The 27,584-nt window shown below is 41.3% G+C and overlaps 1 protein-coding gene across 2 annotated transcripts; it reads right to left on the minus strand.

Moving 5' to 3' along the window:
- Positions 1-391: 391 nt before the first annotated feature.
- On the minus strand, positions 392-27,360 carry LOC124033318 (mitoferrin-1-like). 2 transcript variants are annotated; one of them, XM_046345312.1, is made up of 5 exons: positions 26,874-27,360; positions 26,734-26,792; positions 3,235-3,463; positions 2,959-3,015; positions 392-2,819 (listed from the first exon to the last, which is right to left on the minus strand). In XM_046345312.1, exons 1-5 carry the CDS (start codon positions 26,902-26,904, stop codon positions 2,287-2,289), a joined length of 909 nt encoding a protein of 302 aa, XP_046201268.1. In that variant the 5' UTR covers positions 26,905-27,360; the 3' UTR covers positions 392-2,286. The 2 variants fall into 2 exon arrangements, with proteins under 2 accessions (XP_046201268.1, XP_046201267.1); XM_046345311.1 differs by having other exon boundaries at positions 26,734-27,359.
- Between the last annotated feature and the right edge of the window lie 224 nt (positions 27,361-27,584).

Below are 27,584 nucleotides of genomic sequence, written 5' to 3' on the forward strand. Positions count from 1 at the left end.
CCCTACACCCAAATAAGGGCACTGCGTTCATCCACCTCTGGCCTGCTCGCCTCCCTACCACTGAGGAAGTACAGTTCCCGCTCAGCTCAGTCAAAACTGTTCGCTGCTCTGGCTCCCCAATGGTGGAACAAACTCCCTCACGACGCCAGGACAGCGGAGTCAATCACCACCTTCCGGAGACACCTGAAACCCCACCTCTTTAAGGAATACCTAGGATAGGATAAAGTAATCCTTCTCACCCCCTCCCCCCTTAAAATATTTAGATGCACTATTGTAAAGTGGTTGTTCCACTGGATGTCATAAGGTGAATGCACCAATTTGTAAGTCGCTCTGGATAAGAGCGTCTGCTAAATGACTTAAATGTAATGTAAATGTATTATATTAAGTTCAAATAAGTGTGCATTCAGTATTGTTGTAATTGTCATGATTACAAATAAATAAAATCGTCCGATTAATCGGTATCGGCGCTGATAAAAATCACAATTGGTCGACCTCTAGTACGGAGGTTTGAATGAAGACCAATCTAAAGTGAAAATATCCAACATTTGGGGGTTGAGACAATTTCTAACACAGAATAGAAAATATCCCTAATCTTGAAAGGTTCAGCTCAGACTACAGCCACATTGCATGATGCCAACCTTCTGACCAAGGAAAAATAACAATATGGTACTATTTCAGTACATCTGGTTTTGACATGGGTGGTTTCATGCTATGATTGATCAAATCTGGCTTCCAGAGTTAACATTTAAAAGACCATTTGAGATTCAAACCACAGAATGATAAGCCCTATTAATGGCAAACAATGATTATGATCAGTCCAATCTATTTAGGACCTGAACAACACAAAAAGCTTAGCTTGTAGCGGACTTCATTACTAAAGAGGCACTTTGAAAGCGCAATTGTTCTGTGTTTACTGTGCAGCGAGACTCAGGAATGTTTTCAAACAGTCCTTTATAAATACACAAGAAAATCAAGCAAAAAGCCACGTGTCTCTTCTGAATCCATAAAATACAAGCACTGAAAAGTACATTTATAAAAAATAAAAAAATAAAAAATAATAAAAGTTCCCCATATCAGATCTACACTGAACAAAAATATAAACGCAACATGTAAAGTGCTGGTCCTCTGTTTCATGAGCGGAAATAAAACATCCCATTTTTTCTCCCATATGCACGAAAAAGCACAAATGTGCACAAATCTTTCCATCCCTGTTCGTGAACATTTCTCCTTTGCTAAAATAATCCATCCACCTGACAGGTGTGGCATATCAAGAAGCTGATTAAATCGGCACGATCATTAAAACAGGTGCACATTGTGCTGGGGACAATAAAGGGTCATACAACACAATGCCACAGATGTCTCAAGTTGATGGAGCATGCAATTGACATGCTGACTGAAGAAATGTCCACCAGGGCTGTTGCCAGAGATTTGCATGTTAAAATGTCTCTAACATATGCCGCCTCCAACGACGTTTTAGAGAATTTGGCAGTATGCAAACAGGCCTCACAAACGCAGACCAGGTGCAGCCACGCCAGCCCAGGACCTCCACATCTGGCTTCTTCACCTGCAGCATTGTCTGAGACCAGTTACCCGGACCGATGAGGAGTGGTATTTCTGACTGTAATAAAGCCCTTTTGTTGGGAAATACTCATTCTGATTGGATGGGCCTGGTTCCCCAATGAGTGGGCCTATGCCCTCACAGGCACACCAATGGCTGCACCCCTGCCCAGTCATGTGAAATCCATAGATTTGGACCTAATGAATTTCTTTCAATTGATTGATTTCCTTATATGAACTGTAACTCAGTAAAATCGTTGAAATTACATTTATATTTTTGTTCAGTATACATACTGTATGAATGCAGCCAAACACAATCACTAGATAGAGATAGACAAAGTTGGGAGTGTTGTGCACGTAGTGAACAGGTGATTTGTGAAAAGGGCCTGTTGCCATATGAAGATGCCCTTTTCTCTGCATTAATGGAAAGACAAGCCATCTCTGTTAATTTCCTGTTCATGTAACAGCCTCCACTCCTCTAACGAATGACACTGTACAATGGAAGGGCTTGCTGAGTACGTAAGAAGGGTAAGGAGTGCCACAGTCTACTACTCCCTGCAGCAAGTCTTTCAAACTTCCTCCATTACAGTGATTTCCCTTTGAGAAAACACAGATTATTACACAACAGCACACATATATAAATTATGAACACGATGAGACGTTTGGCATGGATTCCATTGGAGAGCCAGGAGCTTCCAGAATACGTGTGGTGGATGGTCGAGCCCTTCCTCAGACTGGGCCTGCTGTCCCAGCCTCTCCCTCCATCTGCTGCTTGGTCAGGAAGTACTTAAAGAACTCATAGACTGACCAGGCAATTGCAGTGGAGGGCATCTGGTATATGACACGGGCCTGGATCCCTTTGAAGAAGGCAGCCATGCCGCCAAAGCGATACACTGTCCTGAAGGCATTGGCCATGCCTGTGAGATGACCACTGATGTGCATGGAGCTGAGCGCTACGTTCTCCTGTGTGTTGAGCAGGGTCTTACACACATCCAGCGGGGTGGTTATCGCTGCCGACACAGCTCCCGCCGCAGCCCCAGACAGTATGTGGCTGCCGGGGTGGTACTGTCTGTGGGGGTTGAGCCGCTCCTGCAACAGTTCATAGGTCATAAAGTGGACAGCCTGGAAGGGAATGTTCATGGCCAGCTGTGTGCTGTAGCTGCGGTAGAAGGCTGCGAGCCCCTCAGTATGTCGTATAGTCCGAACACAGTCCAACAGGTTCCGGTAGGGAGAGTTGTACATCTGCATCCGCTGTTTCACCACTAAGCCACCATGCAGGACAGCATCGTCACACAGACAGGGGAACAAAAACAAGGGGGTTCATATTCTGTATTCATTTCTAATTGAGAACGTCACAGAAATCTAAATCGAACACCCCAATACCCCGTTTCAAAGCCTTACCTTCAGCTGGGTTCATGACTGCGTCATGCAGCACAGTGGCCACACAGCCTGCCAGTCCTAGTTGGGACAGAGTCATCAGTCAGTCCTGCACATGTTCACACCCATCAACATACAATACTTCATGTGATACTACATCAATTCTCACCTCAACTGTCTCAAGCCAATTATTTATTTATACTGTACGTTTATCACGACTACCAAAACAATTAACTTCTTTCTGTGCCATGTTCCAGTGGTCAGTGTGAAACATGAGTTCCAAGGGAAACAGAACTGTACCATTTGCTATGTGGCTGTTGCCTCCATTCTGAATTACTTCGCTGAGTGTGCACTTGACCCGTTCGTAGCAGGCAAAGTAGAGGGCGTGGGCAGGGCCAGCCCCCAGCATGGTGATGTTGAGGCCTCTCAAGGGTCTGAGGAGGCCCTCCGTTTGGATGATCCTTCTCAGAGCCTCGTATACACTGCTGTACTGAGCCTTCGGGTCTGGCTGCAAACTCTGCATTCTGGTCTGGAGAAAGAAGAGGGGCATTTGAATTGAGAGACCCTAGCTTCTCATGGACGTGTTTCATACAACCTGGTAAAGCTAAACTGAAGACCGTAGTCAAACCACCACACACACTCACCTGGGCTGTCTGTTTCTGAGGTCATTGTTTTTCCAGTGATCTGATGTCCTGCCATGTTTCTGTTAATGTCTGTTCTTGGCAGAACTCATGTCCTGGTGCGTTTGTCCCAGGCCTAGGGTGGGGGGCTGTGGCAGTTCTTTGTTATACCCTGCCATGCCAAGTTATTTGGACAGCACAAAGAATGTTTTTATTTGGCCTAAATGTAGGACAGCCCAAAAGACAGGCCATTTATCTTCCTCAGCACATTGCCTTGGGTTTCCGTCCTTTCCCCAAACAATACAATATCAATTACATGTCCTTCAGATACATCTGGAGGCTTGAGGGACTCCTACAACTTAGTTTAAGTTTGTCAAATTGAACTAAAACTCTACACGAATCACACACATTGTTGAACTCTGCCTCAAGGAGACAATGAATTCTGCATGTGCCCTCAAGACTAGCTTCTGTAGTTGTCTTTAACTTACATGTGATATTACTCATCTTCCATCAATCTCTCAACAAGTCTTTGAAAGGGGGATTCCAAATGATCGTTCCGCCTCAAAGAGCACAAGAGGGAGGATTGACACGTCTCAGATAGTTCTGAAATGGTTTGTGTTGTTAGAAAAAGATAAGATTAGCATTCCTGCTGCTTTAATTTGTTGAAACATGATTTGATCTAAAAAATATAAAAAAATTAAGCTAATTGATTGCACCCAAATTGTCCATTTTAATTTATAGGATTCATATATTTAATAAATATTACACCCAACATCCGATTTGGACAAAACCTTTTTCTAACAATGAGTTAGACATGAGGAATCCAAAGAAATGGTGAAAAGCCACCCACACCACCCAACAATGAGTATATAGTATCAGTTCTCTATGTCTCACAAGTAGTATGGTGCTGTGGCTCGGAGTAATTGTTTCTTCATCCTATGTAATCTATTCACACTGAATTTGGTGATGTTTCTTCCCCTGTCCAGAGAAATTTGTCATTGAAGTTGTTAGGTTAATGTCCTATCCTACTTCCTGATATTACCAGGTTCTGAAAACTAGATTGCCTGGAAAAGCACTTTCTTTTTGTTCATTTAGTATTTGTGGGACAAATCCAATGCAAGTCAATTGTAGCTATATTAGAATTTTCACGCTTCATATTGTTTCATATTATGCTGTATCGTCTATTTCGTTGTGTCGCAAATCACTCTTTAGGGCAATATTTCTCATCAATTGGATAACACTTTGCGTTCTAAAATTTGCAACACAAACAAACATGGAGGAGAGTGAACGTGACACAGAGCACGGACACACGGAGCTCGTACCTAAAAGAGGGGCTACTTCGGTCGCATGGACGTGGTTTGGGTATGAAAAGTCTGACACGGACCAGGAAACCGTCCTCTGCTAAATATGCCGCAGGCCAGTCCAAACAACAGGCTCAAACACCACTAACCTCTTACCACCTACGCAAGAATCATGTGAAACAGTACGGAGAGAGTCTACGGATGAGACCCCAAAAAGTACAGTTGAGTGCTCAAATCAAATCCGACTCAGACGTTGCAAGAGGCTTTTGTCCTAGTCACACCATATGGAAAAGAATCACGAAGATGGAAGGAGATAACAGCTGCCATTACAACTTACATCTGCAAAGACGTGACCCCAATTTACACGGTCGAGAAACAGGGGTTACATGAGTTGGTGCTAACACTCGACCGAAGGTACCAAATTGATGTGTGTCACGTATTAAAATAACATGCAAAACAAGTAAGCCCCCAATAAATATAGACCGTATATAGGAAAAGGGTGGAATCATATTGCACAGGCTCCAACGCCTGCCGCATGTGGCAGGGGCTACAGTCCATTACGGATTACAAAGGAAGACCCAACAGTGATCTGACCAACGATACCTCTCTACCAGACAAACTCAATGCATTTTATTTACGCTTTGACAACATCGTGCCGGGTGTGAGGGCTGTCAACAACCCAAAAGGGTTGGGGGAAATGTGCTCTCCAAGGTCGACGTGAGAAACGTCTTGAATCAGGTCAATACCGGCAAGGCCCGATAGTATTCCAGGATGCATTCTCAGAGCATGCGGTGACTTTCAACCTGTGACCACCAAAATTCCTGTCCCCAATAATTCTAAAAAGGCACAATGACCCTGTAGCACTCACTTCTGTAATTATGAAGTGCTTTGAAAGGATGGTATGGCACATTAACTCTACCATCTCACCCTAGACCAGTAGTCAACCTTTTGAGTTGAGATCACTTTGAGTCAAAACGCAAGCAGAGATCTACCTCATGACTTAAAAAAACATAAGCCTATGCAACATTAACCAGGTTTCCTCCAGACATGACGCTTGGCATTCAAGCCAAAGAGTTTAATCTTGGTTTCATCAGACCAGAGATTCTTGTTTCTCATGGTCAGAGTCTTTAGGTGCCTTTTGGCAAACTCCATGCGGGCGGTAGTGTGCATTTTACTGGAGGGCTGATTCTGTCTGGCCACCATAAAAGGCCTGATTGGTGGAGCTCTGCAGAGATGGTTGTCCTTCTGGAAGGTTCTCCCATCTCCACAGAGGCACTCTGAAGCTCTGTCAGAGTGACCATTGGGTTCTTGGTCACCTCCCTGACCAAGGCCCTTCTCCCCAGATGCTCTAGGAAGAGTATTGGCGCTTCCAAACTTCTTTCATTTAAGAATGATGGGAGGTTACTGCTCTCTTGGGGACCTCAATGATGCAGAAATGTTTTAGTACCCTTCCCCAGCTCAGTGCCTTGGCACAATACTGTCCAATTCCTTCGACCTCATTGCTTGGTTGTTGCTCTGACATGCACTGTCAACTGTGGTCCTTCTGTAGCTCAGTTGGTAGAGCATGGCGCTTGTAACGCCAGGGTAGTGGGTTCGATCCCCGGGACCACCCATACGTAGAATGTATGCACACATGACTGTAAGTCGCTTTGGATAAAAGCGTCTGCTAAATGGCATATATTATTATATTATTATTATTATTATATTATTATTATTATTATTATTATATTATATAGACAGGTGTGAGCCTTTCAAAATCATGTCCAATCAATTATATTTACCACAGGTTGTAAAAACATCAAGGATGATCAATGGAAACGGGATGCATCGGAAGCTCAATTTGGAGTCTGATAGCAAACGATCTGAATAGTTATGTACATCATTTCTAAAAACCTGTTTTCACTGTCATGGGGAATTGTGTAGATTGATGAGAAAAAAAACAATGTAATACATTTTAGAGTAAGGCTGTAATGTAACACAATGTAGAACAAGTCAAGGAGTCTGAATACTTTCCGAATGCACTGTTAGATTTCTTCAGCCCCCTGTTGAAGAGGCGCTGTTGCACCTTCTTCATGCACTGTCCATGTAAAGGGGCCATCAGTGATGGAACTTGAAGATTTTGACCCTCTCCACTGAGGCTCTGTCGATGAGGGGTGCATGCTCTCTCTACTGTCGCCTGTAGTCCACGATCAGCTCCTTCATTTTGTTGACGTTGAGGGAGAGTTTATTTTCCTGGCACCACTCTGCCAGGGTTATCACCTCCTCCCTGTATGCTGTTTAGTCATTGTTGGTAATCAGGCCCACCACCGTTGTCGTCAGCAAATTTGATGATTGAGTTGGAGATGTGCGTGGCTGCAGTGTTGAGGATCAGCATGGCGGAGGTGTTTTTGCCTACCTTCACCACTTGGGGTCAGCCCGTCAGGAAGTCCTGGACCCAGTTGCACAGGGAGGTGTTCAGATCCAGGGCCCTGAGCTTAGTGATGAGCTTGGGGGGCACTATGCTGTTGAAGGCTGAGCTGTAGTCAATAAACAGTATTCTTACATACAGTAGGTATTTTATCTTGTCCAGTTGGGATAAGAGAGTGTGCAGTGAAATGGCGACTGCAATGTCAGTGGATCTGTTGGGGTTATATGTGAATTGTAGTGGGTCTAGGGTGTCGGGTAAGGTGGTGGTGATATGGTCCCCAACTTGTCTTTCAAGGCACTTCATGATAGTCATTTATTTCAGTTACCTTCACTTTCTTGGGTACAGGAACAATGTTGGAGATATTGAAGCAAGTAGGACAAGACTGGGATATGAAGAAATGTAATATGTCTGTAAAAACTCCAGAGAGCTGGTCTGGACCGGCAGCCTTGCAGGGGTTAACATGCTTATAATTATTTAGTCACGTCGGACACAGAGAATGAGAGAACACAATCCTTGTGAGCGTTGAGGGCCTGCGTCAGCGGCTCAATGTTGTTTCTCTCAAAGTGGGCGAACCGGTTCAAGGGAACTCCTTCCCTCCGGTCTCCGACCGGATGTTTTGGTCGAGCTCTCTCCGGCCATGTTTTTTTCCAGACGACACTATAGAAGTTACATCGCCTCCTGATGAATTTTATCGCTTATTAACGTGTACTAATACCTAAAGTTGCATTACAAAAGTATTTCGAAGTGTTTTGTGAAAGTTTATCGTCGACTTTTTGAATTTTAAAAATTGACGTTACGTTATGAAACGCTTTTTTTCCGTCTACATAGAACGATATCTAGGCTATATATGGACCGATTCAATTTTTAAAAAAGACCCAATAGTGATTATGGGACATCTAGGAGTGCCAACAAAGAAGATGGTCAAAGGTAATGAATGTTTTATATTTTATTGTGCGGTTTGTGTAGCGCCAAATATGCTAATTATTTTGTTTGCGTCCCCTGCGGGTCTTTTGTGGTGTTACATGCTATCAGATAATAGCTTCTCATGCTTTCGCCGAAAAGCATTTTAAAAATCTGACTTGTTGCCTGGATTCACAACGAGTGTAGCTTTAATTCAATACCCTGCATGTGTATTTTAATGAACGTTTGAGTTTTAACTAATACTATTAGCATTTAGTGTAGTGCATTTGCATTTCCAGAGCTCTAGATGGGACGCCTGCGTGCCAGGTAGGAGCAAGTGGTTAAACTAATTTTGGCAAGTTGGTTAGGACATCTACTTAGTGCAAGCAATTTACAAAACATTGTTTACAGACAGATTATTTCACTTATTATAAACTGTTTACATACGTTAAGTTGACTATGCCTTTAAACAGCTTGGAAAATTCCAGAAAATGATGTCATGGCTTTAGAAGCTTCTGATTGAACTGATGTCAATTGGAGGTGGGGATGTATTTCAAGGCCTACCTTCAAACTCAGTGCCTCTTTGCTTGACATGATGGGAAAATCAAAAGTAATCAGCCAAGACCTCAGAAAAATAATTGTAGACCACCACAAGTCAAGCTCTTGGGAGCAATTTCCAAATGCCTATTGTTAGTACATTCATCTGTACTAACAATAGTACGCAAGCATAAACACCATGGGACAACGCAGCCGTCATACCGCTCAGGATGGAGACGCGTTCTGTCCCCTAGAGATGAACGTACTTTGGTGCGAAAAGTGCAAATCAATCCCTGAACAGCAGCAAAGGACCTTGTGAAGATGCTGGAGGAAACATGTAGAAAAGTATCTATATCTACAGTAAAACAAGTCCTATATTGGCGGCTTTTCAGGTTGTCAATATACCTGAAAGGCCGCTCAGCAAGGAAGAAGCTACTGCTCCAAAACCGCCATTAAAAAACGACTACGGTGTGCAACTGCACATGTGGACAAAGATCGTACTTTTTGGAGAAATGGTCTCTGGTCTGATGAAACAAAATAGAACTGTTTGGCCATGATGACCATAATTGTGTTTGCAGGAAAGGGGGGAGGCTTGCAAGTCGAATAACACTATCCCAACCGTGAAGCCCGTTGGTGGCAACATCATGTTGCGGAGGTGTTTTGCTGCAAGATCGACGGGTGCACTTCACAAAATAGATGGCATCACAAGGCAGGAAAATTATGTGGATATATTGAAGCAACATCAAGACATCAGTCAGGAAGTAAAGCTTGGTTGCAAATGGGTCTCCTAAATCGACAATGACCCCAAGCATACTTCCAAAGTTGTGGCAAAATGGCTTTATGACAACAAAGTCAAGGTATTTTAGTGGCCATCACAAAGCCCCAACCTCAATCCAAAAGAACATTTGTGGGCAGAACTGAAAAAGCGTGTGTGAGCAAGGAGGCCTACAAACCTGACTCCGTTACACCAGCTCTGTCATCAGGAATGGGCCAAAATTCACCCAACTTATTGTGGGAAGCTTGTGGAAGGCTACCCGAAACATTTGACCCAAGTTAACTTCTTTGGGGTAGGGGGCAGTATTGGGTAGCTTGGTTGAAAAACGTGTCCTAATTACCGTAATTGCTGGACTATTAAGCGCACCTGAATATAAACCGCACCCACTGAATTATTTTAAAAATATGTATTTTGTACATAAATAAGCCGCACATGTCTATAAGCCGCAGGTGCCTACCCGTACATTGAAACAAATTAACTTTACACAGCCTTTAAACGAAACACGGCTTGTGACAAAAATTAAAACAGTAGCCTACCAAGAAAGTCATTGGTCACCATCTTCCTCCTCCTGTGCACTGAAACCACTGAAGTCATCTCCTTCGGTATCGGAGTTGAATAGCCTCAGAATTGCTTCATCCGATGTTGGATCGTTTTCATTGTCGCTCTCGTCACTTTCATCCGGAGGCAAATACCCCGCTGAGCTCATGCTGCCCCTTCAATGATAGTGGATTTTTTGACAATGCTCCACGCTGTCAGGACCCACTGGCAGACTTGACCATAAGATGCTCTTCGCCTTTTGTCTTTTTGCACTGAGTCAGTTCCTCACGCTGCTGTTTCCAACGTCTTATCATCGACTCATTAAGGCCAAGCTCCCCTGCAGCAGCTCTATTTCCTTTTCCAACAGCCAGATTTATCGCCTTCAACTTGAAAGCTGCATCATATGCATTTCTCTGTGTCTTTGCCATGATGAGGGTGACAAAATTACTACCGTAATCACATGGCAGGCAAAAACCTAAGAAAAAAAATCCAACCAGGAAGTGGGACATTGAGGTTCGTAGTTTTTCAACTTAGCCCCCATTGAAGATACAGTGGAATATTAGTTATGTTTCACTTCAAGGCTTCCACTAGATGTGAACAGTATTTAGAACCTGTTTTGAGGATTCTACTCTAAAGGAGGGGCTCATAAGAGCTCTTTGAGTGAGTGGTCTGGCAGAGTGCCACAGCCTCGGTCTGGCACGCTCACATGACAGGTAGCTACATTACACTTCATTTGTACAGACAAAGGAATTGTCCGGTTGGAACATTAAGTTTTATGTTAAAAACATCCTAAAGATTGATTCCATACTTAGGTTGGCATGTTTCTACGGGCTGCAACGGAACTTTTTGTCCGACGCGACCTGAATGCGCTTTTGGATTCGTTTACCAAACACCCTAACAAAAGAAGATATTTGGACATAACTGATTAACATTATCGAACAAATCAAACATTTATGGTGGAACTGGGATTCCTGGGAGAACATTCTGATGAAGGTCATCAAAGGTAAGTGAATATTTAAAATGCTATTTCTGAGTGATGTTGACTGCCCAATATGGCGCGTATCTTTTTGGCTGCTTTGTTGTCTAAAGGCTGTACTCAGATTATTGCATGGTTTGCTTTCTACGTAAAGTTTAAAAAATCTGACACAGCGGTTGCATTAAGGAGAAGTTTATCTAAAGTTCCATGTATAATAGTCATATCTTTATCAATGTTTATTAGGAGTATTTCTGTAATTTGATGTGTTTCTCTGCACAATCACAGCATGTTTTAGAACTACTGAATGTAATGTGCCAATGTAAATTCACATTTTTTTTTATATAAATATGAACTTTATCATACAAAACATGCATGTATTGTGTAGCATGAAGTCCTATGAGTGTCATCTGATAAAGATCAAAGGTTAGTGATTCATGCCTCCCGGGTGGCGCAGTGGTTAAGGGCGCTCTACTGCAGCGCCAGCTGTGCCATCAGAGACTCTGGGTTTGCGCCCAGGCTCTGTCGTAGCCGGCCGCGACCGGGAGGTCCGTGGGGCGACGCACAATTGGCCTAGCGTCGTCCGGAAGGGCTTGGCCGGTAAGGATATCCTTGTCTCATCGCGCACCAGCGACTCCTGTGGCGGGCCAAGCGCAGTGCGCGCTAACCAAGGCTGGCAGGTGCACGGTGTTTCCTCCGACACATTGGTGCAGCTGGCTTCCGGGTTAGATGCGCAATGTGTTAAGAAGCAGTGCGGCTTGGTTGGGTTGTGTATCGGAGGACGCATGACTTTCAACATTCATCTCTCCCGAGCCCGTACAGGAGTTGTAGCGATAGGATAAGATAGTAGCTACTAAAAACAATTCGATACCATGAAATTGGGGAGAAAAAGGGGTAAAAAAAAAAAGTTAGTGATTAATTTTATCTCTATTTGTGCTGTGTGTGACTCCTCTCTTTGGCTGGAAAAATGGCTGTGTTTTTCTGTGGCTTGGTGGTGACCTAACATAATCGTTTGTGGTGCTTTCGCTGTAAATCCTTTTTGAAAACAGAGACTGTGGCTGGATTAACAATAATTTTACATTTAAATTGGTGTAAAATACTTATATGCTTGAGGAATTTTAATTGAGACTTTTGTTGTTTTGAATTTGGCTCGCTGCACTTTCACTGGCTGTTGAGAGTGGAACCCAAGTCCTAGACAGGTTAAACAATTCAAAGGCAATGCTACCAAATACTAATTGAGTGTATGTAAACTTCTGACCCACTGGGAATGTGATGAAAGAAATAAAAGCTGAAATAAATCAATCTACTATTATTCTGACATTTAACATTCTTAAAATAAAGTGGTGATCCTAACTGACCTAAGATGGGTAATGTTAACTAGAATGAAATGTCTGGAATTGTGAAAAACTGAGTTAAATGTATTTGGCTAAGGTGTACGTAAACTTCCTACTTCAACTGTATCTGTACTTGGAATTGTATTTGTTGTTATTTTTACAAATGTTATTTTAATCTTTACAGGAAAATGCCACAGGCACTATCTGGTGAGTGGAGACATTTCACTGTAGCTAATGTAGAAGGAAAAACAGTGTATATTTGCAAATACTGTGCCAAATCAAATGTGAATGCAACAAAGATGCAGAAACATCTAGCCAAGTGCATAAAGTTCCCTCAGCGCTCACAAGCAACCTTCGAATAGAAGTAGAGGGACTTTTGTCAATGTGAAAAGGATGAATCAGACACCTTATCGATAGCAACAGCTCATGGTCCTCCCGGAATCAGAAGTGTTTTTGACTCAATGGCGGAACGTAGTCAGAGAAATGCTGATAATGTCTTGCTTGAGCTGTGTATGCAACTGGTTTACCTCTGATGCTCACAGGTTATGTGTATTGGAAGATATTTCTAAATGTTCTTTGCCCAGCATACACCCTTCCAACCAGACATGCTACTAATTTCCTGGATTCAGAGTTCAACAGGGTTCAAGTGAAGGTCATGGAAATCATAGAGAAAGCAGACTGTATTGCAATAATCACTGATGGGTGGTCAAATGTTCGTCGGCAAGGAATAATTAACCACATAATCTCCACCACTCAACCAGTATTCCACAAGACCACAGACACAAGGGACAACAGACACACCAGTCTACATTGCAGAGGAGCTGCGAACATGAAGGCTGCTTGGTCTAAAGTGGAGGAGTCCTACCCTCACATCACACCCATTAGCTGTGCTGCTCATGCATTGAATCTGCTCCTCAGGGACATCATGGCACTGAAAACAATGGATACACTCTACAAGAGAGCCAAATAAATGGTTAGGTATGTGAAGGGTCAGCAGCAAAGTGAGAAGAATAAGAGTACCACATTGAAGCTTCCCAGCAACACCCGTTGGGGTGGTGTTGTCATCATATTTGACAGTCTCGTGGATGGAAAGGAGTCTCTCCAAGAAATGGCCATATCACAGTCTGCCGATATGGACAGCCCCATCAAGAGGATCCTCCTGGATGATGTATTTTGAGAGTGGTAAGCAGCCTGAAACCTATATCAGCAGTCAATGCACGGACTGAGAAAGACAATGCCATCCTGTCTGATGTAAGAGAAGAAATCCGTACTGCCCTGCCCACTTCACTTTTGCTCCAAGCAGAGGAAACTGCAGTTCTGAAATACATAAAAAAAGTGACGACGTACATGTTGGACCCCAAGTATGCCGGCAAGAGCATCCTATCTGGTGTAAAGATCAACCAGGCCTATGGTGTCATCACTACAGTGTCTCACCGCCTTGGCCTGGATGAGAGCAAGGTTCTTGGCAGTCTGGCGAAGTACACTTCTAAGCAAGGGCTTTGGGATGGAGATGCAATATGGCAGTCGTGCCAACATACCTATATATGCCATTTAGCAGACGCTTTTATCCAAAGCGACTTACAGTCATGTGTGCATACATTCTACGTATGGGTGGTCCCGGGGATTGAACCCACTACCCTGGCGTTACAAGCGCCAAGCTCTACCAACTGAGCTACAGAAGGACCATCAACAGCAAACTGGTGGAAGGGACTTTGTGGATCTGAGGCTCTTTCCCCAGTTGCCTCCATCATCTTCCAAATCCCACCAACATCAGCCACCTCAGAGCGCAACTGGTCCTTGATTGGGAACACACAACAGGCTGACCAATACAAGGGTTTAATTTTTTTTTGTGGGGGGGGGGGTTTGATCCTGACAACAAGCCATCCTCAACCACGTTGGAAACTGACAGTGAAGATGAGGCCTCAGGGTCTGATGTTCAAGAGCTGGACATTGAGGAGTTCCAGGGAAAAGACAATTTTACAGATGTATGTTGAAAATGTTTTTGGGAGATGCGATGGATCATTGGGGATCATTCAATATTCCCTTTCTTTTGCTGTTCAGCGAAATCATCTCATGTGAAGGGTCAACTCATTAAGTTCAATTCGTAATTAAATAGTTCTTTATTTCTATTAGAAGAATTATCATTTGCAATGTCAATTTATGGTTTACAGGTTTATGTGTGTCTCCATATGATATGGTAAATATATCCAATGCAAAAAAACATCTACATTTAAAAAAATTGTATTAATATTAATTTGCATATATTTCAGTTAATTACCCATATATTCCCACGGAAAGTTTCCACCACTGAATATTCCCCAAAATGTGCAACCCTACTTGTTCTTTCTTAAGTGGCTCACTATTTAATAAAGTAAACCTAATCCTTGAGCGAGTTAAGATTCGTCCCTTATTTACCAGCAATAGGCCAACTGCATGTCTATAGTTTACCTCCCTCCTTATTATGCTATTATCTCAGCCTAATTCAAATATTTCCATCTATTTAGCAGTTTTGCTCTAGAGATAAACCACCACACAGGATAGCTTCATGGGATTATCTCATGATATCAATAAATCTGACCTACTCCTCTACGACCCACTACTACCAAACAAGCTGAATGAGCACTACAGGTTGTTTTTAATCAATGGTATTTTCAGCCATCTTGACCCTCAACTGACAACACCTTCAGGACTAACTTCACTGAAAACCCCCTGCCATCCTACACCCCCTCCCTCCCACCTCAGGCTACCCTCCCACCTCAGGCTACCCTCCCACCTCAGGCTACCCTCCCACCTCAGGCTACCCTCCCACCTCAGGCTACCCTCCCACCTCAGGCTACCCTCCCACCTCAGGCTACCCTCCCACCTCAGGCTACCCTCCCACCTCAGGCTACCCTCCCACCTCAGGCTACCCTCCCACCTCAGGCTACCCTCCCACCTCGTCACCACAGAGCAGGAGGTGAACAAGCTCAAAAAAAGAGCAAAACAGCAAGGCTGTAGGCTCAGACCATATCTCTTCAGCTACACTAAAGCACTGCGCTGACCAGCTTTTCCCTGTTTTCACTGACATAATCAGTCTCTGGAACTATACACTATACCAGACTTATTCAAATCCTCCATCATCATCCCCGTCCCGAAGAAACAAAATGTGACCAGCATGAACGACTACAGACCTGTAGCTCTCACCTCTGTCATCATGAAATCCTTTGAGCACTTGGGACCTCATTGATAAACTGTGCGTACTTACATAATATACTCCAAAATGTGCGTACACCAGAGAATGTGCTCACCTCCGCGCAAACTTTTTCCTATCATCAGTCTGCATGGTGAATTTGAGATAGAGCTTTTGTTTAGCAGAGTTTGCAATTCATTTAGTTCCTGCTGACCAGTAGCAGCTCACTTTGCAGAAGCTAACCATCCCATCTCCTCCCTCAAATACACAGGCATTGAGCATGTTGCTCTACCAAGGACATCGAGATCCTACTACTAGAGGAGCTGAAGGGTGGGACTAATTACAACATAACAAATGTTAAATATTCTGTGTCTGTAAAATGTTTATAGGTTCAGAACTTTTGTGAATCAGCACAGTTAATAATATATGGCAAATAGAAACTGGATGGACATCAGAAATAGATGGGAGAGGAAGGACAGGACTAAAAACAAACAAACTATAAAATAGATTATGTCCGTAATGTGTATATAGTATGTATAAGCTGGAAGTAGAAGCCTAAATGTTGTTGTTCATTAGTTTACTCCAATTAAGGGGCTGGTAGGGTTAGCGGAAAAATTAAGAATAATACATTTTAAAACGATATGCGTTTATGTACAGTACCATTCAAAAGTTTACACCTACTCATTCAAGGGTTTTTCTTTATGTAATATTTTCTACATTGTAGAATAGTGAAGACATCACAACTATGAAATAATATATGGAATTATGTAGTAACCAAAAAACAAAACAAAAAAAGTGGTAAACAAATCAAAATATACTTTTGAGATTTGAGATTCTTCAAAGTAGCTACCCCTTGCTTTGATGACAGCTTTGCACACTCTTGGCATTCTCTCAACCAGCTTCATGAGGTAGTCATCTGGAATGCGGCAGGTAGCCTAGGGGTTAGTGCGTTGGGCAAGTAACCAAAAGGTTGCTGGATCAAATCCCAGAGATGACGTCATTGTAAATAAGAATTGGTTCTTAACCGACTTGCCTAGTTAAATAAAGGTTACATTTAAAAATGCATTTCAATTAACAGTTGTGGTGACAGCTGGTTCACAGAAGATGGTCTTACACCAAATAGGGCTAAATAGCTCAAATAAGCAAAGAGAAACGACGGTCCATCATTACTTTAAAACATGAAGATCCGTCAATTCGGAAGACTTCAAGAACTTTGAAAGCTTTTCCTCGTACAGTGGCAAAAACCATCAAGAGCTATGATGAAACTGTCTCATGAGACAAATAAATGCCGATTGTTTGTTTTTTACACCTTTATTTAACTAGGCAAGTTAGTTAAGAACACATTCTTATTTTCAATGACGGCCTATGAACGGTGGGTTAACTGCCTCGTTCAGAGGCAGAACGACAGATTTTCACCTTGTCAGCTTGGGGGATTCAATCTTGCAACCTTACAGTTAACTAGTCCAACGCTCTAACCACCTGCCTCTTATTGCACTCCACGAGGAGACTGCCTGTAACGCGAATGCAGTAAGCCAAGGTAAGTTACTAGCTAGCATTAAACTTAGCTTATAAAAAACAATCACTAGTTAACTACACATGGTTGATGATATTACTAGATATTACCTAGCGTGTCCTGCATTGCATATAATCGATGTGGTGCGTATCGTTGCTCCAATGTGTACCTAACCATGAACATCAATGCCTTTCTTAAAATCAATACACAGAAGTATATATTTTAAACCTTCACATCTTGCTAAAAGAAATCCAGGTTAGCAGGCAATATTAACCAGGTGAAATTGTCACTTCACTTGCGTTCATTGCACGCAGAGACAGTGTATTTGCAACAGTTTGGGCTGCCTAATTTGCCAGAATTTTACATAATTATGACATAACATTGAAGGTTGTGCAATGTAACAGGAATATTTACACTAATGGATGCCACCCCTTAGATAAAATACAGAACTGTTCCGTATTTCACTGAAGGAATAAACGTCTTGTTTTCGAGATGAGTTTCCAGATCCGACCATATTAATGACCAAAGGCTATTTTTCTGTGTGTTATTATGTTATAATTAAGTCTATGATTTGATGGAGAAGTCTGACTGGGCGGTGGTAGGCAGCAGCAGGCTCGTAAGCATTCATTCAAACAGCAATTTTGTGTGTTTTGCCAGCAGCTCTTTGTTGTGCGTCAAGCATTGCGCTGTTAATGACTTCAAGCCTATCAACTCCCGAGATTAGACTCGTGTAACCGATGTGAAATGGCTAGCTAGTTAGCTGGGTGCGCGCTAATAGCATTTCAAACGTCACTCGCTCTGATACTTGGAGTGGTTGTTCCCCTTGCTCTGCATGGATAACGCTGCTTCGAGGGTGGCTGTTGTCGGTGTGTTCCAGGTTCAAGCCCAGGAAGGAGCAAGAAGAGGGACGGAAGCTATACTGTTACACTGGCAATACTAAAGTGCCTATAAGAACATCCAATAGTCAAAGGTTAATTAAATATAAATGGTATAGAGAGAAATAGTTCTATAATAACTACAACCTAAAACTTCTTACCTGGGAATATTGAAGACTCATGTTAAAAGGAACCACCAGCTTTCATGTGTTCTGAGCAAGGAACTTAAACGTTAGCTTTCTCACATGGCACATATTGCACTTTTACTTTCTTCTCCAACACTTTGTTTTTGCATTATTAAACCAAATTGAACATGTTTAATTATTTATTTGAGGCTAAATTGATTTTATTGATGTATTATATTAAGTAAAAATAAGTGTTCATGCAGTACTGTTGTAGTTGTCATTATTAAAAATAAATAAATACATTGAATTTTTATTTATTTAAATACATCAAATTTAAAAAATATTTTTTTAAATCACACAAAAAAAACGGCTGATTAATCGGTATCGGCGTTGATAAATCATAATCGGTTGACCTCTCATCTCAACTAGAGGTCGACCGGCATGGCCGATTAATTAGGGCCGATTTAAAGTTTCCATAACAATCGATAAGCAGCCCTTTTGGACGCCGATTACATTGCAATCCACGAGGAAACTGCGTGGCAGACTGACCACCTGTTACACAAGTGCAACATCAAAAGGACCTTGTGGCTGCAATGAGCCAAGGTAAGTTGCTAGCTATCTTTAAACTTATCTTATAAAAAACAATCAATATTCAGATAATCACTAGTTAACCTAATCAACAACCATGTGTAGTTAACTAGCTTGTCCTGCGTTGCATATATGCGGTGCCTGTTAATTTATTATCAAATCACAGCCTAATTCAACTTTGCCAAATGGTGATGATTTAACAAAAGCACATTTGCGAGAAAAAAAAGCACATTCGTTGCAGAAATGTACCTAACAATAAACATCAATGCCTTTATTAAAATCAATACACAGAAGTATATAATTTTAAACCTGCGTATCTAGTTCAAATAAATTCATGTTAGCAGGCAATATTAAGTAGGGAAATTGTCTCACTTCTCATGGGTTCAGTGCAAGCAGAGTCAGGGTATATGCAACAGTTTGGGCCGCTTGACTCGTTGCGAACTATTTTTTTCCTAACAAAGACTAATTTGCCAGAATTGTACATAATTATGGCATAACATTGAAGGTTATGCAATGTAACATCGATATTTAGACTTAGGGTTGCCACCAGTTCGATAAAATACAGAACTGTTCCATATTTCACTGAAAGAATAAACGTTTTGTTTTCTAAATTAGTTTACTAATTTGACCATATTAATGACCAAAGGCTCATATTTCTGTGTGTTTATTATAATTAACTATATGATTTGATATTTGGTAATGATATTGGAAACAATTAAATATCTGTAACATGTTTGAAAAAAAGTTGATGCTAATCTTATGCTAATGCTAACAATGGCCTAATATATTCAATATCCTTTAAACTATTGTCTTTTAACAGTTTCACAATGAATTCCAATCAACCTAATAATTATGACAAGACAACCCTCACTATTGTCATTGGTTTCACTAATTGCACTGTTTTGTCCACATAACCCGTTTTAAGCATTCATGACATTACACTGAAGGCACAGTGATGCCGAAACGTTGTTGTTTTACCCAATAAATCACTGGGAGTTTATGACTTTGTTTTTATAGCTTACAGTTTATTCACCATTAGTCAGCAACTCTACACTAAATAAGTTTCTATGGGTGTGTGCCAGCTCATGATTTTTAATTATTATTTTTAGAATCTAAAATAATTACTCATAAGAATCGTATAATTAGACATAGGAATCTTTTTCCTATCTATTTTTGATTCATAACCACTGCAGAATATATTCCTCACCTTTTCTGGCCGTGATGAGTTCATATTCCCGTAGGAGCCATACAACAAATTACCATGGGCATCTCTCATTTAAATTGGACCTATTAGCCTAGTAAATAGATAGGCTGCATGTATTTCAGGCTGTATGTATTTCAGGTTTTGCAATATCATAGGCAGGGCGGTTTAGAATACTGGTATACAGCCAAAATTAAACAGCTGATATTTTACATTGAAGTAGGCCTTTGTATCAAGTTTCAAGTTTTTATTGTCACATGCACAAGTACAGTGGAATGCCTTTGCTTGCTCGTTCCCAATAATGCAGTAATGAATATCAGTAGTGCTATCAAAAAAAAAAGTCAAGTAGAACAAAAGCACACGAGGAATAAAACTACTGTAAGTACTGTAATATATTTTGGGAGAGTAGCCTGCCCTAAAATGTTTCAGAATTCACAGCAAGTACATCATATTTAGGTTGGGGGGGGGGGGTCTATATAAAACATTGTTACGGACAACGCCGACAACATGGGCCTTCACTACCTCGACAACCCAAGGACAAATGTAAGGATATTGTTTGTGGACTTTAGCTCAGCCTTCAACACAATCCTTCCGGACCAGCTAGAGCACAAATTTACCCAAGCTGAAAGTATCAGACTCCATCTGCCAGTGGAGACCCTGAGGGAAATTCCACGGTACCAAAATTATACTTTGACTCTTTTTTTCTTGTTTTTTTTTTTTTCTTTAAAAATAAAATGTATGCCAAACAAAAACTATTGATTTCAAAGTTTAACAATCCATACAAATCTATTGTTAACAATTTCAACAAAGACAAAGACAAAGAGAGGAGAGTTTGTCCAGACTGTTTTAACACTCTTGGTTTGACCACCAGACGAATGAATGAAAGAAAACAGTTACCAGGTGAACATAACAGTACGCCAATGCATGTGACCCAACTGGCAATGAAGTCATTCATTTCTTAAAGACACCGTGCACCCTTTTAGAAAAGAGATGGCTTCTTCTATGCAAATGTTTTTCAAATCAGTACAAATATAATGTTAGCAGCTGCTATGAGAACATAAATCCTAAATGGAAGGCATTGTTTCTCATCGGTATCCCCATGAACTCAGCCAAAACAAGCTCAATAACTAATTCACACACACTGCTATTGAATAATATGCATTGACCTGTATTGTGAAGACTTAGGCTACATTTTGATTTACCCAGTTTATCAATAGAGATTTACCATTCAAATAAATGATTACCATTGTTGTTTTGTATTTGTATTTTTTTATACCATTGTTCAATTGACTCAATGCCTACATGGCTGTTTTAAGATTATGTACATTATGTTCAAATGTAATGATATTGAACTCAGATGCCCAATGATTTTACAGCGCAGTAGCTGAGTTTATATCTGTCTGGATCAAGTGCCATTCTGTGACTTTTGCTAAATAAGTCTTTTTTTTGTGGTATTGTTTTTGTATCGTTTTGGTATTGAGTATTGTGACGGTATTGTGATACTAAACCTGGTATCGAAGTCAAAACACTAGGCAGTATCTTCTCACTAAGGCAAATTCTGTGTGTGTTTATGCCGTGGTGTAAAGTACTTAAGTAAAAAATACTTTCAAGTAATACTTAAGTAGATGTTTATGTACTTTACTATTTATATTTTTGGCAACTTTTACTTTACTACATTGCTACATTGTACTTTTTACTCACATTTTACCTGACACCCGAAAGTACTCGTTACATTTTGAAAGCTTAGCAGTACAGGAAATTGGTCCAATTCATGCACTTACCAAGAGAACACCTCGTACGGCCTCTGATCTGAAGGACTCAAACACACATGCTTAGTTTGGAAATTATGTTTGAGTATTGGAGTGTGCCCCTGGCTATCCGTAAATAAAAGAAAAATGGTGCTGATTTGTATACTTAAGTACATTTTAGCAATGCCATTTACTTTTGATACATAAGTATATTTAAAACGAAATACTTTTAGACTTTTACTCAATTAGTATTTTACTGGGTGACTCCCTTTTATTTGAGTCAATTTCTATGAAGGCATCTTTACTTCAACTCAAGTATGACAATTGGGTACTTTTCCCACCACGGTGTATAAATGGACTTGGCGAATAAAAATGATTCTGATGTAAGGCTGGACAATGTTTTGAATTTAAATGTTTTTGCGCAATATTTCAAATGCCTGTATCGCAAGAATCGATGTCTTTTTTATTTTCAGTTTTATGAGCATTTAGGTCCGCTTGTTCTCATGTCTTTCTGGTCTCGTCTCTTTCGCTCCTTCTGTGCTGCGTGCAATGACTGTAGGCTGGGAGCACCTTCCAATTACATACATCAAGCCCCTCGCCATGGCAGTCACAACAACAAAGATCACTTCCTCCTCTCTGACAACTTGCTATTCACATTAGAGGTTTGGTCCAACAGAATCAGTCATATGGACACAGAAACACATTTAACTGTAATAGAGAAGTTACACTTTTTATGTCTCAACTCAAATTGCGTGCAGACACTAGTAAAAGAGGGGAGGTATCAATGAACATTGATTCTGGAAAATGAATTCAGTTTGTTGTACCATGTACAGCCAGCAGCATTTATTTGCCAAAGACTGTCAAGTGTGTGTTTTAATGCAATAAGCATAAAACAAAATTATAAGGAATTGGCAACTTGTTCTCATTTTGAGAAAAGGGGTAGGCTCCCTGATTTCATCATCTGAACAAAGTGGACAGGCTATCATGCTGTTTAAACAGTCGGAGATGGACAGAAGGGTGTGTGCATAACAATTCAACTGTTCTACCCTGTTAGCTAGCAAATAGATACAAGTTGGCTAAACTTGAAATATAAAGATTGGGCCTATGTTCCTACTCACTAGCACATAGGCTTGTGCTTGAGAGATTGTTTATGAGACGTGTTAATTTTCTATAATGCCTGCTACAAGAAGTTACGCCTCAATCACACCGACAGCATAACTGCATTTTGGTAGGTACATTCATTTCCTCCAATGGAACGCTGCGTTTGCCTTGCAGCATTGCGGAGGCAGTTGCAGTGCGTCCTGTGTGGTGCATACGTTGAATTTATCGAACATATGTGTCAAACTGTATGCTTAGACGGCTTGACAGAAATGGTGGAAGATGAATGTTGAACTTTTGCTGCACACATATCTAGATGATGCTGTGTACCATCTTGCGCAATGACGCTATCGGTGTGATCAAGGCATTAGTCATTATTAGTGAATGTGCATTATGCATGGTTATGGGGAAAAAAAATATATAACCAAAAGGATATTTTTAAAGAGACTTGAAAGCCAGATCAGTGATTAGTGTGACCTCAGATCTGTAATACTGATACATGTTGGACCTCTGCCCGGGTGCTGGACATCCTCTTTCAGAGCCTACTTTAAGTTATTAGTAAAGTGTCCTCTTCCCTCTTAAGCACTAATGAAGTGAGACATTCAAAATTGAGCAATCACAAAGTGGTGAAGGAAGTGTACAGAATGAGACTGTGCTGTCAAACATCTTACTTTTTGATACTCTAGGCTCATTTGGTACTTCTGGGCTCAGCCTTGCAGAGAGACTTTGCCTGCCTCTGTCTGCACTCACTCAGTCCACTTGACAAAACAGAGCTAGCTTTATCCTGATTGGCAGGTCTCACAGTGATGGTACAATGCCTCAGGCTATTAAAATGACTACTCTTTCTGGCTGTGCAGTGCCAAAGAACTATCCTATTGATTGAATATTAGACAAACTTTGTGACCTTACTTCATTTGGTTTATTTTCTCACCTTGTCCAACAAGCAACTAATGTAAAATCTCCAACAATGTAATAACTCATTTAGGCCAACTGTGTAACATAAATAAAATAATTCTGCTGCATAACACACAACGAGTAATTTGTTTGCATTGTTCTACTGCCAAAACACAACCTTTGGAGATGACAGAGTAATAAAACTATTAGTAAATATATGCTACCGGGATCTAGGGTTAGGCTAATTGTAAATTAATCTCCAATACATCCACCTGAAACTCACATTTTCTCAATTAACACTTTATTACACAATATTTTTGTAAATTTTTTAAATAATATTCAACCTTCCTACTGGCAGGGGGGCATTTGGCACTGGAGAAGAAAAATCACACCAGCTCATCCTGCTTGTTTTGGGCAGGAGAGAAAAGCAGGTCTGGAAGGAGCTAAATTTATCTGGGCTCTATGGGAAGCATAAGACATTCTGTTCTTTTACACTGTATGGAGGTTGTAGTTTAGACATGGGGCAGGGAGTCCCTGTTTCTGTGTGACACAGTTGCTTTAGTTGTTCAGAAGGGAGTGACTTCATCAGTAGCAAGCAAACTTTAGAAGCCTGAGAAACCTCACACACTGTAGGAGTTAAAAGGTCACCCTACCATGATAAAACTGGGAGACCAGAACATAGTCTTCAGATTGCTGGGGATATCTATGCGTTTTGTTTCTATTACATTAAAAAGTCATGACAAATGCCACGACCAGGATATCCATGAGGCAGCGCACAATTGGCCCAGCATCATCCAGCATAGGAGGGTTAGGCCGGCCGGGATGTCCTTGTCCTATTGCGTTCAAGCGACTCCTGTGACGGACCGGGCGCATGCACACTGACACAGGCATTGTGTCAAGAAGCAGTGTAGCTTGGCGGGTCGTGTTTTGGAGGATGCAGTGCTCTCGACCGTCGCCTCTACTGAGTCCATACGGGAGTTGCAGCGATGGGACAAGACTAACTACCAATTGGATACCACGAAATTGGGGAGAATCATGACTAACTATGTGCTCATAGCATGTGTGTAAATGCATTTCATGAGTGCATCCCATGGCTGACACAAACTGTTTGCTAATCAACTTGTATAAGAGGGGGATAGTGCGCACAACAGTATTCTGCAAGTGAATCATTCGAAACACTTCCACGCTGGGACATGAAGAGAACACCCGACACTTCTAGAAGTAGTACAGAGGGCCGTATAGATAACTCCCTGCAACTCTCTCATATATAAAAGGTTAGATCAGTAATGTAGGCTCCTGTAAAGCACAAGGGTAATTGTTTTATTAATTAATGTAGCCTGTGTTTATCCTGTACTGGCAATCTTTATCACAGGGACATCAACAACTAAGTTATTGTTTCTTAATTTTACAGAGATTCAGTAAATAGTTCTCTGTCTAGGGTCCCCTAGGCAGGGAAATCACCCTGGTACAATCTTTCTTCTCATAATGTTTTTATAGAGTATGAGTAATGTCTTATGCAGCCACTGAATTGGCCTAGCCCAATGACAAACAATTGAAGTGACGAGCTGCTTCTTAGTCGTCAGGGTTATTTTCCTTGTCAGTAGTCACTAAAAACGTTTAGGCCTAACTTCACGGTAGACGGCAAACCTGATGTCATTGTTTTCAATGGGAGCATGACGGTAAATGCCATTGAGACTGGCGATGAATGCTGTCAGCCGCCACAGTAGACAGACATTGCCGCCAAAGTTTGAATACATCATATTTTGCCATAGCATTGTTTTCTAACAGATGTTGATTTGCACTCATTGTTTACTGAAATCACCATAGCAGAGCATACCTTCATGCTGGCTTGCTTTTGCCGTCACCCTCTTTATTGCTTTCTTATCCCGCTATGCCGATACATATGACGGTTTTGGCGTCCCTAATCTAAACACAGACTTAGTGATGAAGAAGCAATCTTTCAGTGGACAATTTAAAGTAAGGGGTACAGATTATCTAATGAACTTTAATCTATTCCTATATTAAAATGAAGTTCATAGCAGCTGAGTTAATGAAACACTGTGGCTATGTGTTGATCAAACATGTCAAGTCTGGCTCTTAAACCTTGAGCTGTAAGATGGACAGCGTGAAAGGTCCAACACCAGATCCTGGCAGCTACTGAGGAAGTGGCGACAATGGCTTGTGTAACCCTGTTGAATAGACGCAACCTAGTTTGGCTCCAAGTCAGATTGTCTCATTCTAATGGTTTGATTAAGATAAAAAGTTGTATGCCTTTTTTGCCACAAACTTTATTCTGTTGATGTGTTAAGTCAAGTGTTTATGTACACAGGGCTATCCAGCAATGTACTTAGATAAACATGTATGAATGAACTTCACTGAATGAGTTAGATAAACGTGTATGAATGAACTGGAAAACAATAACTACCGGTATGCAATGAGAGGGGGCATAGCAGGGAACAAAGTTCACAACCCCTTACTCATTACTTATGTCTTACTATAGGCTACCTACATGCCCTTCAGCTTTGACTAGTCCAGACCAGGACTAAACCACTTGGTTTTGTATATTTAATATGAAAAATAATATTGACCACTAACTAGTTGTCCAATTCTTTTAGGAACACCTTTCCCCCAAGGCCACCTAAATTTAAGCCCGTTTAACAGCTTTTGACCTTTACCTGTTTGCCTCAATTGCCTGACAACTAGTTTAATAGGAAGGTCGGTTGTGGGTACGATTAAGAATTATATAGAACAAATGGGCACTGTGTGGTTAATGTCAGAGAGCTATCTCAACATGTGCAGGCGTTAAACAGAACTTGATGGTTGTTGGATTTGAAAGTTTTAGCAAACAAGCTAACTGTTATACGTTACCTAAACTAGCAACTGTAGCTAAGTGTGCGGCTGAATAACTTACTGAAACGTTCAATAGCATGTTACGTTAACAGGGTGAATATTTTCAGGGAAACATGGACACATATGCTAGCAAGACACATATGCTAGCAACAGTGTCTTGCATGTCTCATAACGTTAGTTTGTTGGCTAGTTAGCAGCTAGCTAGCCAAATAGCTCGTTTTCACACAAGCAAATCTGGTAAAGGTTATTTCCTCCTCTGCTTGTTGGTGAGCAAAAAAACAAAAATGCATAATGTTGCGAATGAAATGGGTCATTGAGCCATCACTTGATTCATGGGGAAGCTAGCTCGCCTACCTTGACAGAGTCCACGGGGTACATCACCGTGTGCTCCAGGATTCCAGCCACTGCTCCTGCTGTCATGTGGATTGTCAATGAGGCATGAGGTGGTAAACTTTCGTAATCGCCGTCGCCTTCCAAAGGCTCCTCATCTTTACCTTTAATCTCCGACATCTCCACGGTTGCCATCAGCGCGCAACTCCATGCAAGGCAGACTGGTCAAAAGGATATCTTCAGACACAAGCACCGAATGAGAGGCATGGATAACCACAACATCATTACCGAGTTCGAGCGCCTAAATGACGTCGGCAGTAAACACGATGGCTGTCTAGTTTGAGCAATGAACATCCAGAAAACCGAAAATGAGGCGGGACCAACAGCCAATGAAAGTAGCCCAGCTAGGCATACTAAAATGAGGGTGTTCGAATGAACTCACCCGGGGGCCCGTGTCGGCATGTTTTTCATCGGCTGAAAGTTAATTACACTCGGCGATGTCGTCTCAAAACAAAAGTGATGTAATTAAGTACGTGTAGCAATTAGTATGATTCTGGGTTTCTCATGCAAAAGTGTTTGCTTTAAATAAAACGCTTATCTACCTTTCCAATGAAAATTCGTTAGACAATTAAAACTTTTACTTTACGGAAAAGAGATGTATGTTTTGGACTATGCACCATGCTGCCTTCTTGACAAAATGACCGAGCAGCACAGATTACTGCTCGATTTGAGATGGCCCTCCTCCCACACCTCGGCTCAGTATAATCGAATCCGCGCACTGACAGTTATTTTCCATTTTTTTTTCACCTTTATTTAACCAGGTAGGCTAGTTGAGAACAAGTTCTCATTTGCAACTGCGACCTGGCCAAGATAAA

This window comes from Oncorhynchus gorbuscha, linkage group LG04, assembly GCF_021184085.1.
Source record: "Oncorhynchus gorbuscha isolate QuinsamMale2020 ecotype Even-year linkage group LG04, OgorEven_v1.0, whole genome shotgun sequence".
NCBI classification, from domain to species: Eukaryota; Metazoa; Chordata; class Actinopteri; order Salmoniformes; family Salmonidae; genus Oncorhynchus; species Oncorhynchus gorbuscha.